General features: G+C 47.9%; 2 protein-coding genes across 2 annotated transcripts in view; one reads left to right on the top strand and one right to left on the bottom strand.

Annotated features, from left to right (window-relative positions):
* BAZ1B (bromodomain adjacent to zinc finger domain, 1B) overlaps positions 1–11,725 on the top strand; it is a 63,388-nt gene extending 51,663 nt beyond the window's left edge. Inside the window, 8 exon segments of the mRNA XM_012729152.1 lie at positions 291–438; positions 2,766–2,913; positions 4,932–5,047; positions 7,684–7,829; positions 8,906–9,009; positions 9,581–9,917; positions 9,919–9,951; positions 10,403–11,725. Of these exon segments, the coding sequence (XP_012584606.1) occupies positions 291–438; positions 2,766–2,913; positions 4,932–5,047; positions 7,684–7,829; positions 8,906–9,009; positions 9,581–9,917; positions 9,919–9,951; positions 10,403–10,489 (1,119 nt within the window). The 3' untranslated portion in view covers positions 10,490–11,725.
* Positions 11,726–14,505: 2,780 nt separating this feature from the next.
* On the bottom strand, positions 14,506–16,647 carry FZD9 (frizzled class receptor 9). The gene has a single exon (XM_004688288.1). The coding sequence runs from the start codon at positions 16,522–16,524 to the stop codon at positions 14,887–14,889; it is 1,638 nt and encodes a 545-aa protein (XP_004688345.1). The 5' UTR covers positions 16,525–16,647; the 3' UTR covers positions 14,506–14,886.
* Positions 16,648–16,653: the final 6 nt, after the last annotated feature.

Genomic DNA, 16,653 nt, shown 5'->3' with positions numbered 1-16,653 from the left:
ACGAAGTACACTGCTGAGGGGAGCAGCGGGCGGGTCAGGAGAGGTCTGCCTCACCACGTGGATCTCCTCTGGGGCAGGTGGGGCTCAAACTCATGTGAAAGTGGCTTAAGCTTCTCTGTGTCGTGCTTAAACCCGCTGTACCACCAGGGAGGGTCCGAGAATATTCTCATATTTTTATCTGTTACTGGTTCTCTCATTGTATATACATTGTCAGTATTATGTGAGATAGCAACCTTTCATTTCTTTGAGGTCATTGTAGTAATTCTGGTCTGGTTTGGTCTCTTACTTAGGTTGCATCTGCTCTGGAAAAGTGGAAGACAGCAATCCGTGAAGCTCAGACTTTTTCCAGAATGCATGTTCTACTTGGAATGCTTGATGCTTGTATCAAGTGGGATATGTCAGCAGAAAATGCTAGATGCAAAGTTTGCCGAAAGAAAGGTAAATTTAGATTAAATTTGCTTATCTAAATTTATTAGACATCATGACTTTCATTCCCAAGATCTTTTCTCCCTTAAAGAACTATGGAAGGGTGCTGTGGTTGGGGCTTGACTGGCATCAGTCTTTGCTGTACAGAACTGGAGTACAGGCCAGAGGTGCAGGGACGGTGTGAAGATTCACCAGAGACAGAGCGGGGAGCATAGCAGGCAGTTTGATGAAGTACACTGCTGAGGGGAACAGTCTGCAGGTCATAGCCAGCGGGTCGCAGCCTGCGGGTCAGGAGAGGTCTTCTGCTCCATGTTGATCACCTCCAGGGTGGGGATTGAACTCACACTGAAGCATTTGGAGCTAGTTTGTAGTGCTGCTGCACCTTAACCTGTTGTTCCACAAGGGAGGGCCAAGATACCATTTTTAAAGTAAGATTATTTTTAAGGTACAGAATTCATAACTTATTCATGTTCCTTTTACTGTGGTTTGGAAATGGTAAGAGCCCCCCATTTTAGCTAGCTTTTCTATTGAGGGGGGAGGCTTAATTTGTATAGGAAAGGGTTACTTTCATATTTAATGTATTCTTAAGAAAATTCATAGTTTATTACAGGTCTTTATTTAAAACATATAGTTCATAAGGAGGGAGATGCATGAGATATTTTTTAAGAGTGCTTTTGGGGCCCTTGCTGGTGGTATAGCAGGTTGGAGTACAGCTCTGCAAAGTTGGCTATAGCTGCTTCTTGCAAGTTCTATCCCAGCCCTGAAAGTCGTTCACATGGTAAGGCAAAACTCCTGACCTGCCTGCTTGTCCCCTTAGCAGTGTACTTCATCGATCTGCCTGTTCTGCTCCCCACTCTGTCTTGGATGAATTCTCCCATGGCCCCTGTACCTCTAGCCTGTACCCCAGTTCTTTATGCATAAATAAAATCTTTTTTTTTTTTTTTGAAGTACTTTTGGGAAAATGTTCATATTTAACATAAAAGAGTTTAGTCGTTTATGAAACCTCTCTGGTCAAGTATAGATAAATGTCTTAAGTTTAGATACGATCAGATAATTTTTTTCTCTGAAAAAAGACTACTACAGGGCCCTCCCCGGTGGTGCAGCGGGTTAAAGCACAGCACAATGAAGCTAATGCAGCTACTGCAGCACGAGTTTGATTTCTGGCCAGAGAGGTGACATACATGGTGTGGCAGACTTCTCTTGACCCACCAGCTGCTCCCCTCAGCAGTGTATTTCAATCCCTCTTCCTGTTCTGCTCCCCACTGGCTTCTGGTGAATCGTCTTGCCGCCCCTGCACCTCTGGTATGCACAAATAAACAAAATGTTAAAAGAAAAAAATTAGCTGCTCCAAAGTGAAAAGTATTCTTTTAGTACAGCATTCAATCTAAAAAAATCTATGTACAAAACACTTAAATGTGATGACTCTTACCTCCCAGAGATCTATAAAGTGCTAGTCTTGAAGTCATATATAGCAAATCAGAACAGACCCTTTGCTCCTCAGTTCTACGTATAAAATGGATGCATTTATTTTCTCCAGTTTAATTTTCTACAGGGAACAAAATTAGTTGACCCATTATTTTGAGTTCTGAATCTCCTGAATTTGACTCATCTGTCAAGGCAGGCAGTACCAGGAGAGGGCACTGTTTGCTCATTGTGAAGACTATCGCTGTCCATGGCTTTAGCAGAGTCTAATGGAGCGGAACTGTTTAATACCAAGAACTTTCAGAGTTCACATTTGCAAAAACAACTTCATGGCTAAAATCTCCCCATTGAGTTTCATTGGCTCAAGTAATTTTGTGAATTAGGTTAGGATTTTACTTCCAAAGACAAAAACACCTGTATAAAAATTACTCATTTGCCCTAAAAACTGATTCAGAATGAAGGTTGGCAAAGGACGATGATCAGATTAACTGGTTTGTTGTATTTCAAATGTAGGGAAACTAATTAGTTTCAGAAAAACTTAAGGTATAAGTTGGGGGGACAGGAAGGAGAAAGGGCAGAAAATATAATGCTTTATAGTGGATTCACTTCTCAATAACAGGAGCAGCAAAAATGTTTGCTCTTTGAGTTTTGCTACCTCTTAGTAAGTGCTAGCTGTCATGTCCTAACCTTGGGTAGATTTTTGGTTGTAAGTCAAAAGACCTGATCCTTAAGTGGCCTGTAGTCTATCGTTTACACTGCTTTTTAGTAAAAGACCTTTTTTCCTTTTTAAATGGAGTAGCACTATACTAGAATGTTTGCTCTTCTGTGGTGCTAATTGAAGGTGAGCAGCTCTTCCTTACAACTCGCTGATTATTGCCATTCTCCCAACAATGCTACACAAGTTTATCTCCTTGCAGGCGAGGACGACAAACTTATCTTGTGTGACGAGTGTAATAAAGCCTTCCACCTGTTTTGTCTGAGGCCGGCCCTCTATGAAGTACCAGATGGTGAGTGGCAGTGCCCAGCTTGCCAGCCTGCTACTGCCAGGCGTAACTCCCGTGGCAGGTGAGAATTTCTTTTTTTAAATCAAATAAATGAATAAATAGCTGTAAAGATTAAGCTTCATTTACTCATGCTGAATGCTGTTAAGGAACTTTTAAATTCATCTTAAGGATACACAGCCTAGTTATTAAGGTATTACAGTATAGCTCAAAGGCTTCTGATGTGCTTTGAGCTTAGTGCTAGCATTTCTGATTTACTAGCAGCCATTATCTGTACCTTCTTCTCTTATAACAATGTATCTGTCTCTTACTTCCACTCTCTCCACTTCTTTTTCTTTTTTCTTTTTACATTTTAAAAAACTGGTTTATTAGGAAAAGTGTGGCACCTGCATAGTCCCAGGTATGCAGGCGATTTTCTGCTTTGCAAAGATAAAGAGTTTGTGAAAAGAAAAGAAACACCTGCAGAGTTTTAGGCAGACAGTAGAGCTGCCCACTTTTTCCACTTAGCTCATGACTACTTTTGCAACTACTTACCGCTAAAAATCCTCAAATTCATTAGCATATTCATACCTATTGTTTCCTTCCTTATCATGATTAGAACTTTGGTGTCAATTGGGATAGCTTCCTCTTCTCTCATCTTCCATATTCATTAGTTGCTAGGTGTTATCAGTTTGATGTCCACATCTTAGAAGTCAGACTCCTGCAATCCATTCGCAGTGGGCCCTGCTGTCACTTAGCCTTCCTGCATCTCTTATATGGGTCCTTCAGTGGCTTCTCAACTCTTCTTCTTTCACCTCATATTTTCCCCGTCTTGCTCAGCTTTTGTGATTTATATAAGGCAAAGATCTGCTTTTGTTACTTTTCCTGTTCAAAACTTTACTATTGCTTTTAGAGTAAAATTCAAGCTCCCTAATCTAGCTTTTTGAGATTTATATAATACTAGCCTATGTTTTTATGAATCATTATTCCCATATTTGTGTGATTGATAACAGACTATTCGTTGTTCATGCTTTTTTCTTTCCTCCTTGCTGGGAATTTTTCTACTCCTGAAGATATACCCCACCAGGGTATATATAATGCCCCTGCCTACCTAAATTGCACTGCTTATTTTGAAACATTTTTCTATCTTTGGAATAAGTTGCCCCCTCTGTGTTCCAATTGAACTTCTGATTTCTAAAACAATATTTTGCCTTTATGGTTAGTTTTGTGTGACTGTCTTCCCATCAAAGTGTTAGTACTTTGAGAGTAGAGGTGATGCTTTGTTCACTCATTCCCACCCAGTACGGGCAAACAGGTCAAACATAGTGCCTTGTGAAAAAGAGCTCCTAATATTTACCAACTGTTGTTGGTAAATAACTGTTGTTTTCCATATTGAAATTCGAGGTTGTAAAAGGGCAGCTTAAAGGCACTCTGACTTGATCTCTCTTTGAAAGGGCAGAACTGTTTGATCCTGACCCCATCTAATGGTATTACATGGTTATATCTCACTGGTTATTTCCAGCTCCACTTGAAGAGATGAGGCATGCTACTCTGGGTTGGTGGGGCTTGAACCAGCTGCTCTGAGCTGGGATTACTATTGCTTTGATGTTAATGGTCATCTGCAAGCTGTTACAGCTCCTGGAAGGGGGCCATCAAGGTGGAGTAACACCTGTCTGGACTGTCGATCTCCTCATAGTCCACCCCAGAGTTGGAGACAGCTTTTAATACCTGAAATGTTCATTACCAGACTGGTTCAATGAGACAAAAGGAGTAGAGTTTTTTTTTCCTTTGGTTTCAGTTACTTCTGCTATAGTATATAGGGCTATAGCTTTGTGTAGGCAAGGATGGGTTTGCATTTTGATCTTTATGTCTGTTGCTTTTGGTGTCCTATCAAGGTGTTTGGGGCCTGGTGGAGGAAGCATGTGCTGAAATTTAGCTTCTCACTCTTTGTTTCCTATGTCCTGGGTCTAAATTCAGGTTCCCTCTACTCAGACAAATTCAGCTAATCTATGAAGGAAATGTTGCTGGGATCCCTGCGGGACTTTCTTTTTAGGACTACTTTAACCTAGAACTGTGTTCCCTACATGCTTTTCTTCTTCACAGGAATTATACTGAGGAGTCTGCCTCTGAGGACAGTGAAGATGATGAGAGTGATGAAGAGGAAGAGGAGGAAGAAGAGGAAGAGGAAGAAGAAGATTACGAAGTGGCTGGTTTGCGATGTAAGTATCGTTGCCTTCTTTAGTTGGCCTTACAGCTTCCCACACTGAGGTGCAGTGGCTGTGTGGGCAGTAGACGAAGGGCTGCCCCTGCACTATCTGCCGCCGTGGTTTCAGTGGGTTTTGAAGATGGAAGGGGTTGGGTGGCTTAGTCTCAAGAACATCAACCTATCACTGATCCACTTGGTCTGATATTTAGTGGAATTCACACCCAGGTATGTTTAGGACAGGTCTGCTGGTTCTCAACCTGTCAGTGCAGGGGAATAAGAAGAAAGGAAAGGGCCTTCCTGGTGGCCCAGCAAGTTAAAGTGCAGCACTGTGAAGCTCTCTGCAACCGCTGCAGCACAAGTTGGGTCCCCAGTCAGGGAACTGACCCACATGGCGCAGCAGACCTCTCTTGTCCTACCTGCTGCTCCCCTCAGCCTGTATTTCAGTAGATCTGCCTGTTCTGCTCCCCGTTCTGTCGCTGTCTCTGGTGAAAACTCTCACCACAGCCCCCAGCCCCCAGGTCTGGCCCCAGTTCTTACATGCATAAATAAATAAATCTAGAAGGAAGGAAGGTCTAGGTCCTCTGCCGTTTCCTTACAGTTCTTTAGCCTCTTGCACAGTATTGCTTCCAGAAAGGTTATCAATTCTCTGGTTAAAAAGATTTTCTCTTTCCGCCAGTATGTAGGGCTTTGTAGGTGGTTTGAAAAGAAAAGGCTGGCTTTTCTGTGACTTAAATATAAAGTTAGACCATTTGCTTTGTTTCTCACTGGGTACCAGAAGAGGGGAAAAGGCCTCATAATTTACAGTTATGTTCCTTTTTGCTTGTGTCTTTTAAGAGTCTTATTATTTTCATAATTAAACCTACTCTAGTCTTCTACCAATCTTCCCCTTTACAAAATAGACCCTTTTGTGTAGGATAGTAGAAAAGAGAGCACATCATGACTAATGAACTTTTTTTTTTTTAATTTATTTATTTATTTGTGCATACAGAACTGGGGTACAGGCCAGAGGCTCAGGGGCGGTGAGAGGCTTCACCAGAGACAGAGTGGGGAGCAGAACAGGCAGATCTACGAAGTACACTGCTGAGGGAAGCAGTGGGCGGGTCAGGAGAGGTCTGCCGCACCATGTGGTCACCTCCGGGGCAGGCGGGAATCGAACTCATGCGGAAGTGGCTTCAGATTCTCAGTGCTGTGCTTTAACCCGCTGCGCCACCAGGGAGGGCCGACCAATGAACTTTTGAAGAAATGGTCCTAAGTTTGTAGTACTCTGAACTATGGTACTTGGGATAAGGAGAGAGAGCAAGGAAGTTTGCCTTGATCATTCTTTTCAGTGCTGCTGCTGCTGCTGAAGCCTGAGGGCTTGTACACTGCTCCATCTCCCCAGTCGTCAGGGTTTAATTTAGGACACCTTGCTTTCTTCCTTTCCCATGGGATCAATTCTCTTGTTCACTATGATTTTCCATGTATCCATCTTAGAAGACAAAGTACTCTATTAATTGTTCAGAGACTATTGTTCTGCTGACTGGAGAATCATGGTTTTATGCATTTTTAGAACAGCTATTAATGTAGCAATGTAATGGTTTTGTTTATATTCAAACTAGTGGTGGCATTTCACTTCTGAGTTATTACCCACTTTCCGAGGAATTATTCATTCTCTGAGTTTCTGTGCCCTTGTCCATCTGCCTTCCAAAAGGCTCTAGGAAATATTTGGGTGGCAGAGACCTTTGTTCTGCCATTTTGGCCACTAAAGTTATAATTTCCTCATTCCACTCATTCCACACTTGGGTTGGTGACTGTCCCTAGTGTCCCAAGATTCATCCTTGCCTTTAGCTAATTTCTCTCATACTAGCCTGGTCTTGGATACACCTCAAAATAGACAATGATAAGTTATCGTGATCCTGAAATAGACCATAAAACTCTGTTCTCTGTATACCCCTGTCTTTGTCCAAATTGTTAACTCTGTCCCAAGGAAAATTTTTCAGTGGAGAAACCTTTAGCTATGGAACATTGCTCCCTAAAGACACACTGAGGAGGGTTGGTTTGTCTGATATTTTGCACCTGTTGTAAACCTGCGACATAAGTAGTTTGATGCCCTTCTATTGTTTATCTTTTTTGGGCATTCTGGGCAGGGCTCAGATTTCTGTATGGTTTTCAGAAGTGCAAGAAAACAGCACTGTGCTAGCCTTGAATTTAACTCCATAAGGAAGACTGCGTAAGTAACAGCTTTTCTCCAAAAAGGTTGTAGTGGTGAGTGTAGGATAATTGGTAATTCTACAATTAAGTTTTACCTCCGATGTAAATATATACATTCAGGCAGAGTTTAGGCTGTAGGAATTCCAGACAGGTCTGTTAGCAAATGGCTTCTCCAGAATTAGTGAGTTTACAGTGGACTCCCTCAAAGGGCCTCATTCCTGGGAGTAACTGAACAGGGTGGGGACAGTTCTCAAATGCACATCTTCTGAAGAGACTCTTCAGAGGTCTTTGGCAGTTGATGAAAGATATCCTTTACTGTGTCCTATTAAGGTAAGAGACTGCAAGAGTACCGTATAGTCGACAGAAACCATCGCTTCGCTTGTCCAGATTAACTCCCCATGCCACAAATATGCTCCCATTATCTTCAGTTCAGTTCTGAAGTCAGATTTCTTATTTCAGTGAGACCTCGGAAGACTGTCAGGGGCAAGCAGGGTGTCATTCCTCCTGCAGCAAGACCAGGCCGACGACCAGGTAAGAAGCCGCATCCTGCTAGGAGGTCTCGGCCGAAGGCACCACCTGTGGATGATGTGGAGGTTGATGAGCTGGTAAGAATTAAGTGTCTTCCCTTTAACATTTCTATTTCTTGCCTCCCCCCATATCAGCATTAGGAATTTAGCAGGCAACAGGTGGGACCCCCCCCTCCTCTGCACCCCCAACTAGCCTGGGAGACTGATGAAACAGATGGGTTGTCCTGGAGACGGACAAGCCAGCAGGCCCTCCAGGAACAGCTATGTCCGGCATTCCCCTGCTGGAGCCTGTGGACATCGTCTCCTCCAGCTAATAGGCAGCCTGCAGCTTGTGAAGGATTTTAAAATAGTCCTCATGTGTTTCCAGTGGCCTCAGAGGGGCTGGGTCTCTGTTGTGGGAATGTTAGCTATGTTGGAGTCTCACTGTTGGGTCTTTTGCCCACAGTTGTTATGGGAGGGACATATTTTCTCCCCTTTGCCTTCTCCTCCACCTCCTTGCCAATGAATTAGTGGTTTTGCCTTAGATTTCATTTGAATGATCAGGAATATTGAAGAGGCTATTGAAAATTTGCTTGTTTTCAAGAATAAATAGGGTTGGGGGTATAAAGCAAATTATTAGGGGGATTATAGGATACTGAGATCTTCCCGCTTGCTCAGTGCTCACTTTTCACCTCTGCGAAGGATCCCACTCCACTCCCACGTGTGTACAGAAGGAGAGCCAGGAAGAGAGCGCCTGCTTTTCTTCCTTACCTCCATAAAATATCGTCCCCATAACCTGGTCCGCTTTCTGCAGTTGCTTGTTTATTATCCTCATCCAGGATCTTAGCATAATCCCAGGTCCATCTGCTTTCAGAGAGCTAGTGTCCTGTTGACAGTGACCCTAGCTCCCCGCCCTCTAGCAGGACTGTAATGTGGTAACTGCCCTGCCTGCTACTGCTTTGATCATCATCCACCCAGAGCTGTGGCAAGTGGGCTGAGCACCTGCCTCTTGGCCGAGTGCACACTCTGACTCAAATGTCACATGAGTTTGTCTCTGCTCCAAGAAAATGGTTGAACTCTTTTTTTATTTCTTCCTTTTTTAAGCAGATATGCACATTTTCTGCTCAGTCTTCTCTTGGACCTATAATAACATGTCATCTTTTCTTTGGCACCAGGTACTTCAGACCAAGCGGAGCTCGCGGAGGCAAAGCCTGGAGTTGCATAAGTGTGAAGAGATCCTCCACAAGATTGTGAAATACCGCTTTAGCTGGCCCTTCAGGTGAGTTTAGTGTCCTCCAGTGCAGGGTTATGGGACCAACTGTGTGTGACCTAAGAGCATCCAGTTATGCCTGTGGCAGAGGTAGTTTAAGCTAAACCGCTAGGAGCTACCTGCCCTTTCCTTTCAGGATGTTTCCTCAGTGGTGGAGGAATTTGTTTTTCAAATAGGTAGTTCCAGGCCCTCCCAGGTGGTGCAGCAGGTTAAAGCACAGCCCTCTGAAGCTATTGCAGCCACTACAGCACGAGCTCGATCCCTGGCCAAGGAGGTGACCCACATGGTGTGGCAGACCTCTTCTGACCCACCCACTGCTCCCCTCAGCAGCCTCTTCTGCTCCCCACATTGTCTCTGGTGAATCCTCTCACCCCCTGTACCTCTGGCCTGTACCTCAGTTCTTTATGCATAAATAAATAAGTCTTAAAAAAATAAGGAGGTAGTTCCTGGAACTACCTATTTTCTCTGCCTGCCACTGACTGATCTTAGCAGGACTGGGAATTCTGAGGCAGGCAGTTGATAGCAAGGTTTCTGTCAGTTGCATTCAAGTCTAATGTCTCTACGTGGTTCTTCTCCACAGGGAGCCTGTGACTAGAGACGAGGCTGAGGACTACTATGACGTGATCACTCACCCCATGGACTTTCAGACAATGCAGAACAAATGTTCCTGTGGGAGCTATCGCTCTGTGCAGGAGTTTCTCACCGACATGAAGCAAGTGTTTACCAATGCTGAGCTTTACAACTGTCGAGGCAGCCATGTGCTGAACTGCATGGTGAAGACAGAACAGTGTCTGGTGGCTCTGTTGCATAAACACCTTCCTGGCCACCCATATGTCCGTAGGAAACGCAAGAAGTTTCCTGATCGGCTTGCTGAAGATGAAGGGGACAGTGAGTCAGAGCCCATTGGACAGTCTAGGGGACGAAGACAGAAGAAATAGAGGCAGGGTCCTGGTAAGGGAGCTGAGGTTGGGTAATTGAGGGAGAGAGTAAAGGAAGGAGGTGAGAGGTGGTGGAGAAAGTTGTAGAATCTGGAAAGGTCATCACAGAGACTCCTGTCACTCCAAGCCTGTGCTGTTTTTACAAACTTTCTATAAGGCCACTGTCTAGCAGAATTCTTTGGAAAGCTTAGTATTGGTTGGGTGGTCTCCACTCAGAAATATTACAGGCTGTAGATGGCCTTAACCCCCCTTCTGAGTTTCCAGGAAGAGTCCAGGATACGGCTTTTCCTGCTAGCCCAGCTTCTTTACTTTCTTCCTTCCTGAGATCCCTCCTGCTTTGGCCATCACAACAGTGCCAAGCCCTCTGTTCTCCAGGGGAGGGGTTACTGAATTACATGGAAGGATCAGGGTGATACATCATTTTGCTTTTTTAAACCCGCACTCTGTCTCTTCCTCTCCCTCAGGTGACAGTATCAGTGAGTGCCATACAGAATTCTGTATTCACCAGCATCATGAAACAGTTGTGGTCTGAGTTGATCTTGGCAGAGTAAAGGGACATGCCCTGGAGCCATTCCTGAATGCTTTCCCTTCTTTGTGACAACTCTTGCCCCAATTCCACTCCACCTCACCCACTAAAAAAAAAACAAAAAAAAAAAACAAAAAAAAAAACAAAAAACCAAGGCACTTCACTTAGAGACTGGAGTCCTGCTTGTAATCATGCATATAACCTTTACTTTGATGGATCTGGCCAGAGGGGTGTTGGAGCACAGCCCACCCACATACCAGACAAGCTCTTAGGGGAGCAGAAGAAAAGCAGGAAGAATTTAAATGTTTAATTTTTTAATTGACTTTTCTAGTTATTAAAAAAAGTTGCTTGTTTCAGCAGTGATATTGTATAAAGAACATCTTGTAAAATATTTGTCATCTTGCTTTGGCACATGTACAGTACAATTTATATGATAACGTGTTTGCTTTACTTTGCCCGATCTCCCTCGGCCCATTCTTCAGGAAGTGGGGTTGGAGGCTCTTCGGAGCAACAGTGGGGTTTGGTAGGGAAGGAAGGGGCGTCACCCTGCCTGCCCTGGTGGCTGTTTGCATCTCCTCCATGTACAGCCGCCTCCCATCTCATTTCCGCGTCAGACTTGGAACTCCCAGCACCTGAATCTCAGGTGTCTGGTGGGGGGGGTGGGAGGAAAGGCAGGAGGAGAAAGAAACTCAGAAAGCCCCTACCCCAAGGAGTCTAGCGCATTTAGGTAAAACTGCGTAGTCTTTCCCTTTTATGGCAGATTTTGATAAAAATACAAAACAGGGTTTAATTTTCTTTTCTATCAACTTTGAATTTGGAAATTTGAGCACCTGAGCTCTTATGTACCTACTTAAGTTAGGGAAAAGAAATCTGCAAAGGGGATTGCAACTCGTAGACCTTGCGAATAAAGCATCTTAATATTAAACTTCCAGGTGTGGCCCCTACTCTCACCTGTCCTCTTCACCCAAGGACAGGGAATTTGCTCCAGTGACTGGTGGATAGGTTCACTGCCCCTTCCCCACAGGTTTGGAGTTAGCACTGATAGGACAATTTCATGACCCCAGCCGCCGACGCCTCCCCTGCCTCTTCTCCTAGAGCCAGTCTGTTCTCGTTAACAGTGAGAATCCTGTGTTCCCACTTCAGTGACACCTGAATTGTTTGTTGTTTTTTTTTTTTTTTAAGTTGACTTTAAGGAGGAAGGGCCTCATTAAAGGGTAAACTTGTAATAAATTGGAATTTCAAATAAACATTATGTGTTTATAAAGAAGAAATAATCCTGGTGAGTCTTTCTCAGTGCTCTCGCTGGTGGGCAGTGTCCTGAGCACTGTTTCCCTGTCTACTCCTGAGCCAGGTTGGGGATGTTAGCCACCCAAACCCATCACTGCGGGGCTTCCTTCCAGGTCTTGCTGAGACCTTGGATGACTGAAACATCACCGTCAAGCCTCTCCTGACTTGGCTTGTCTAAAACCCCCAAATTTTTGCTTCAGATACTTGGGAGCTAGAGGAAAGTACTTTTTAAGTCTCTACTGTACGCGTTTAAATTTAATCTTTAGCATTAGACTTCGGAAAATGCCTGACACTTTAAAATATCTCTCAGACACACGAAAAGTGAAAACTACGGTGAATTCCCATGTATTTTCGGCTTCAACAGTTCTACCGTGCCATCTTTTATATATGCTTTTTGTGCTGGGAGTTTTTATAAAGTCACAGGTTGCCACTGCTTGGAAGCAGCCAATGGTAGGATCCCACTTACTAAGAAGTGAAACTGCTGGCTCCTTACCACTTGAGCTACTTGCAGCAGAAGGAAAAGCAGAAAAATCCAAAACCCTGGGTGATGGCTCTGTCACTCTCTGCTTTGTGGGCTCTTGAGTGAGGGCTTCAAGCCAGGCCCGCGCTGAGTGTGCACGTGGCGATTTTCAGTCTTGCGGGGGAGGAAGTGGTTTGGCCCCAGCTACATTTTGACCAGTCCTCCAGCTCCAGAGAAGCTGGCTGTGCTGCCTCTCCCCTTCTACTGAGAAGCCATGTCTCCAGTTTGCTGTGCAACCAGATTCTCCTTGGTAGGATGTTGAGTGAATGAGAAGCCAGGTGGGAAGAGAGGGTTGCCTTTGGTTACCCTTGCTTGTGGTCTTGAGGCCTTTTTACACCCCAGAGACCCCTGTCAGTACTGTAGCTGCCTCCTTCAGGGTTGGGCTGAGCAGCTTCTGACCCCTTCCCACCCCCATCTGGCCTCTGTCAGGAGCACCCCTGTTAACGCTTGTGAACTTTGAACTGCTTCCCTGGAACTAACACTGAGGTTAGGGCTGAGAAATTCTCTGGCCCTCTGGTCTCACCCACCCACCAGCTCTGACCATGTGGCTAGGCCCAGTCCCCGTGGACAGGCTGCTCTGGAGGGCCACAAGTTGGGTCACCAGGGCCACTGGTGGGTGGGGGGCTAGGTGTACAGGTGTGTCTCAGGCAATTGTTGGTGAGTCTAAAATTTCTTTTGGGGGTGGGAAATTCTACTGTGGGAGGGGCTCCCTGGAAAAAAAGTACTGTAGGTTGTAACACCTGCTGTCCCTCTGCTGACTGACAGAATCCTTGGTATGGAAATTGCTGAAGCTCTGGAGCTAGACCGAACACTCGTCCGTCTTTAAAATGGAGAGAAGAGCAAGTGGAGGACCTCAGAGGTTTTAGTGAATGTTTTCTTCCTCCAGGGTCTGGGACTTTACCATGGTGTCTTCTAGGCTGAGAAGGCCTCCCTGGCAAGGCTCCCAGCAACCCGCTCTCCCAGGCTCTGGTCTATGTGAACCCTCCCTCAAAAGCAGGGCCCTTAGGGGGCTGTCTTGACTGCACTGCCCCCCTCACCACCTGCTTCCCAGCCCAGTTGTCCCGGAAGCCAGCTTGTTCCCTACCAGCTGGACACAGCCCAGCGCCACCCTCACCATCCAACTACTGGCTAGGAAAAGGGTAAATTGGGTGGCCTTCCCATGATGTTCACCTTCCCCTTCACACTAGAACTCAGAACATGCCTTTTACTAGGCTGTCCACGGCCCTGGGGCAGGTGCTCAGTTGCAGCTCTGCTCTCTAAGCCCGGCCTGTTAGCCCAGCTCTGGTGGCTTTTTCTCCTGCTCCTCCCCTTCCTAGCTCGGGCTCTGTCACCTTCAATAAGTTCATCTGTTCCTCACACAAGGATCCTTCTAGGGAGAGGTTATGGGGTCACTTGATTTCATTGGTCAAAGAAGGCCTGGGGGTGTTAACCATGGGCCTACCGAGGAGGAGTGAGATGGGAGAGCGCACTCCACCTGCAAGAGACTGCATAAGCAAAGGTGAGAAGGTTGCAAAACACCCTGGGGACCCTAACCCCCTCAACTGCAAGCCGGAGTTAATCTGGGAATTTGACCCAACATATTTGGCTTTCACCAGGTTTGTGAGGTTGGTGGTGGCTGATGCAGGGCAGAGAGCTCTGACCAGGGAGGCCCTGGGATTGAGCGTCAGTCAGCCCCATTGCTGATCAATGGAGCTGTTGTCTGAGGGCTTCCTAGTCCCTCTAAATGAGGGTGGTAGTGTGGCTGGGTCCTCGGGGCCACCTGGCTGTGACAGTGTCACTGCTGAGTGTCTTAGGAACAGTAAACAAGGGATACTCAACTGGCTGGAGACACCATGCCTAAAGCGGAGACCAGGACAGGCCCTAGGGATCTAAGCTGCTGGGGGTGGCCACACACTCCTTGGAGTGGGCTGAGCTAGCATCTCGTATTTTCTACCAAGTGAGGAAAGCAGTCTAAGGCAGAGAAGATGTACCTGCAGCCCTTTAAACAGCCTAGAGGTGGGGGTGTCCTCCCAGGGAGTTCCCTGTGAGTCTCCACTGGCATCCCTTTGGAAAGCAAGAACCGCGGCTTCAGTTGCCAAAGGAGCAAAGACAGGCCAGAGAAAAACAGAACCTGCAAAACAGAGCTGTTCAGTGACTGGTGGGGAGCCAGAAAATGAGGCTGCGCGAGGGTACAAGCCTGGCATCTACACCCAGCTCTGCTCACTAGGAGGCTCCTGCAAGGCCCTTACCCTCCTACCGAGACTCCCTTCCCAGCCCAGACAGGACTCAGCATTGCCACATGGGGGGTTTATTCCAGTCACAGCTTCCAGAGAAACGCAACAATAAATTACATCATTAAATAAACTCCCTGCTGGACCATGCACCCTCCTGCCCCTCCTCTCACATGCTCCCCCAACACCCATGGGAATCAGCCAGGCTCACTCCCTGCACTGGGCAATAGGGGAGTGAGCCTCACTGGCTTCTGACAAGGCTTAAAACCATCTCCCCACCCTGGTCCTTGGGCCCCTCACACTCACTTGCCTGACCTTGACAGCTGGGCAGCTGCTAGTCAGCTGTCTCCTCAGGAGGGGGAGAGGTGAGGCAGGGCAACAGCCGCCCTGCACAGGCCTGTGTCCCTAGAGGTGTGTGGGGTTCTCTAGAGAGGGATCTGTCTTAGTCATGTGCAAGACCACAGTGGGGGCCTTATAGTGGCAGTGGGTGCCGCGGCCATAGCCCCCAGGTGCCCGGTAGGCCTTAGCCCGCGCCCGTCCCGCTGTCATTTTGCGGTGGCACAGGCTTTGCCATGTCTGGAAAGTTTTGGAGCTCCATACCCAGACGCCACTGGTGATGCCCACCACCAGTGACATGAAAATTTTGAGCATAAACACAGCCACAGTGGGCACCGAGCCCCCTTGCAGTGAGCAGTCCCTCCGCCCCCCTGGCACACTGGCTGCTGTGCATGGCTGCTCTGTGGCCCGAAGGCGCCAGAAGTCCATGTTGAGGCGTTCATAGACGTAGCAAACAATGACACAGGTGGCGGGCACAGTGTAGAGGATGGAGAAGACCCCAATCTTGACCATTAGCTTCTCCAGCTTCTCTGTATTGGTGCCACCTGTCTTCATGATCTTGCGGATATGAAAGAGAGCCACAAAGCCAGTCAGGAGGAAGCTGGTACCCAGCACCAGGTAGCAGGAGAGGGGCACCAGCACAAAGCCGGTGAGCGCAGCTGCGTCCATGCTGGCTACGTAGCAGAGCCCAGTCAGCTCATCCCCTGCCACCTTGCGCAGGGTCAGGATGATGATGGTCTTGAGGGCTGGCAGCCCCCACGCTGCCAGGTGGAAGTAGCTGCCGTGGGCCTCAATGGCCTCGTGGCCCCACTTCTTGCCGGCAGCCAGGAACCAGGTGAGTGTCAGCACCACCCACCACAGCGAACTAGCCATGCCGAAGTAGTAGAGCAGCAGGAAGACCAGGGTGCAGCCCGTGTTCTCCAGGCCCTCCTGGATCACATAGAGCGTGCCCGCCTCCTGGTCGCAGGCTACGCTCTGGGCGCCGGCCACCGCGCGGATGAGGAAGGCCAACGAGTAGACGTTGTAGCACATGGACAAGAAGATGATAGGGCGCTCGGGGTACTGGAAGCGGTGAGGCTCCAGCAGGAAGGTAAGCACAGTGAAGGCCGTGGAGAAGAAGCACAACGCTGACCACACAGCCATCCAGACAAGCGCGAAGTCCTTGTCACGCCTTGACCAGAACACCTCGACGCCGGGGCCGCAGCGCGGCGCGCAGGAGCGACTCTTCTCCACGTACTGGAACTTCTCGGGGTTCTCGCAAGTGCCGCCACCCGGTCCCAGGGCTGCGTCGCCCGGGGGCCTTGCGGGCCGCGGCGCCACAGGCAACATGCCCAGGCCCTTGTGGGGCTCGGCGGGGCCAGCTGTTGCATTCTCCGGGGCCTCCATGCAGAGAGCGTGCGGGTCGTTGCGCGTGGGCAGCCGAGCGCAGTCCAGTGAGTCCGGCCAGCCAAAGTTAAACTGCTCCATGATGGGCGCGCAGCGCAGGCGCGCCTGCTCGCACATGGGCCGGCAGGCGGGGATGGGCGTCGAGACCTGGTCTGTGCACATGGGCGCGTAGAGCGAGCACAGGAAGAAGCGCAGGTGACTGTGGCAGCCGTACTGCACCAGCGGCGCGAATTCGGCCAGCTCGGCGGCCGCCTCGCCCTGTGACGCGTGGCCCAGAATGTTGGGCATGCGGGTCAGGTTGTAGCCGATGCCGCGGCACATGGGTATCTCCACCGCCTGGCACGGCACGGGTCCGCGCCCGCGCTCCGGGTCGAAGCGGCCGATCTCCAACGCCGCACCGCCCGCCGCCAGCAGCTGCCACAGCAGCAGCGCCCGGCGGAGCGGCGGCAC

This window comes from Condylura cristata, unplaced genomic scaffold, assembly GCF_000260355.1.
Source record: "Condylura cristata isolate star-nosed mole 26May11 unplaced genomic scaffold, ConCri1.0 scaffold00024, whole genome shotgun sequence".
Lineage (NCBI taxonomy): Eukaryota > Metazoa > Chordata > Mammalia > Eulipotyphla > Talpidae > Condylura > Condylura cristata.
The sequence above is the reverse complement of the archived record's forward strand: the minus strand, read 5'-3'. Positions and strand labels throughout refer to the sequence as shown.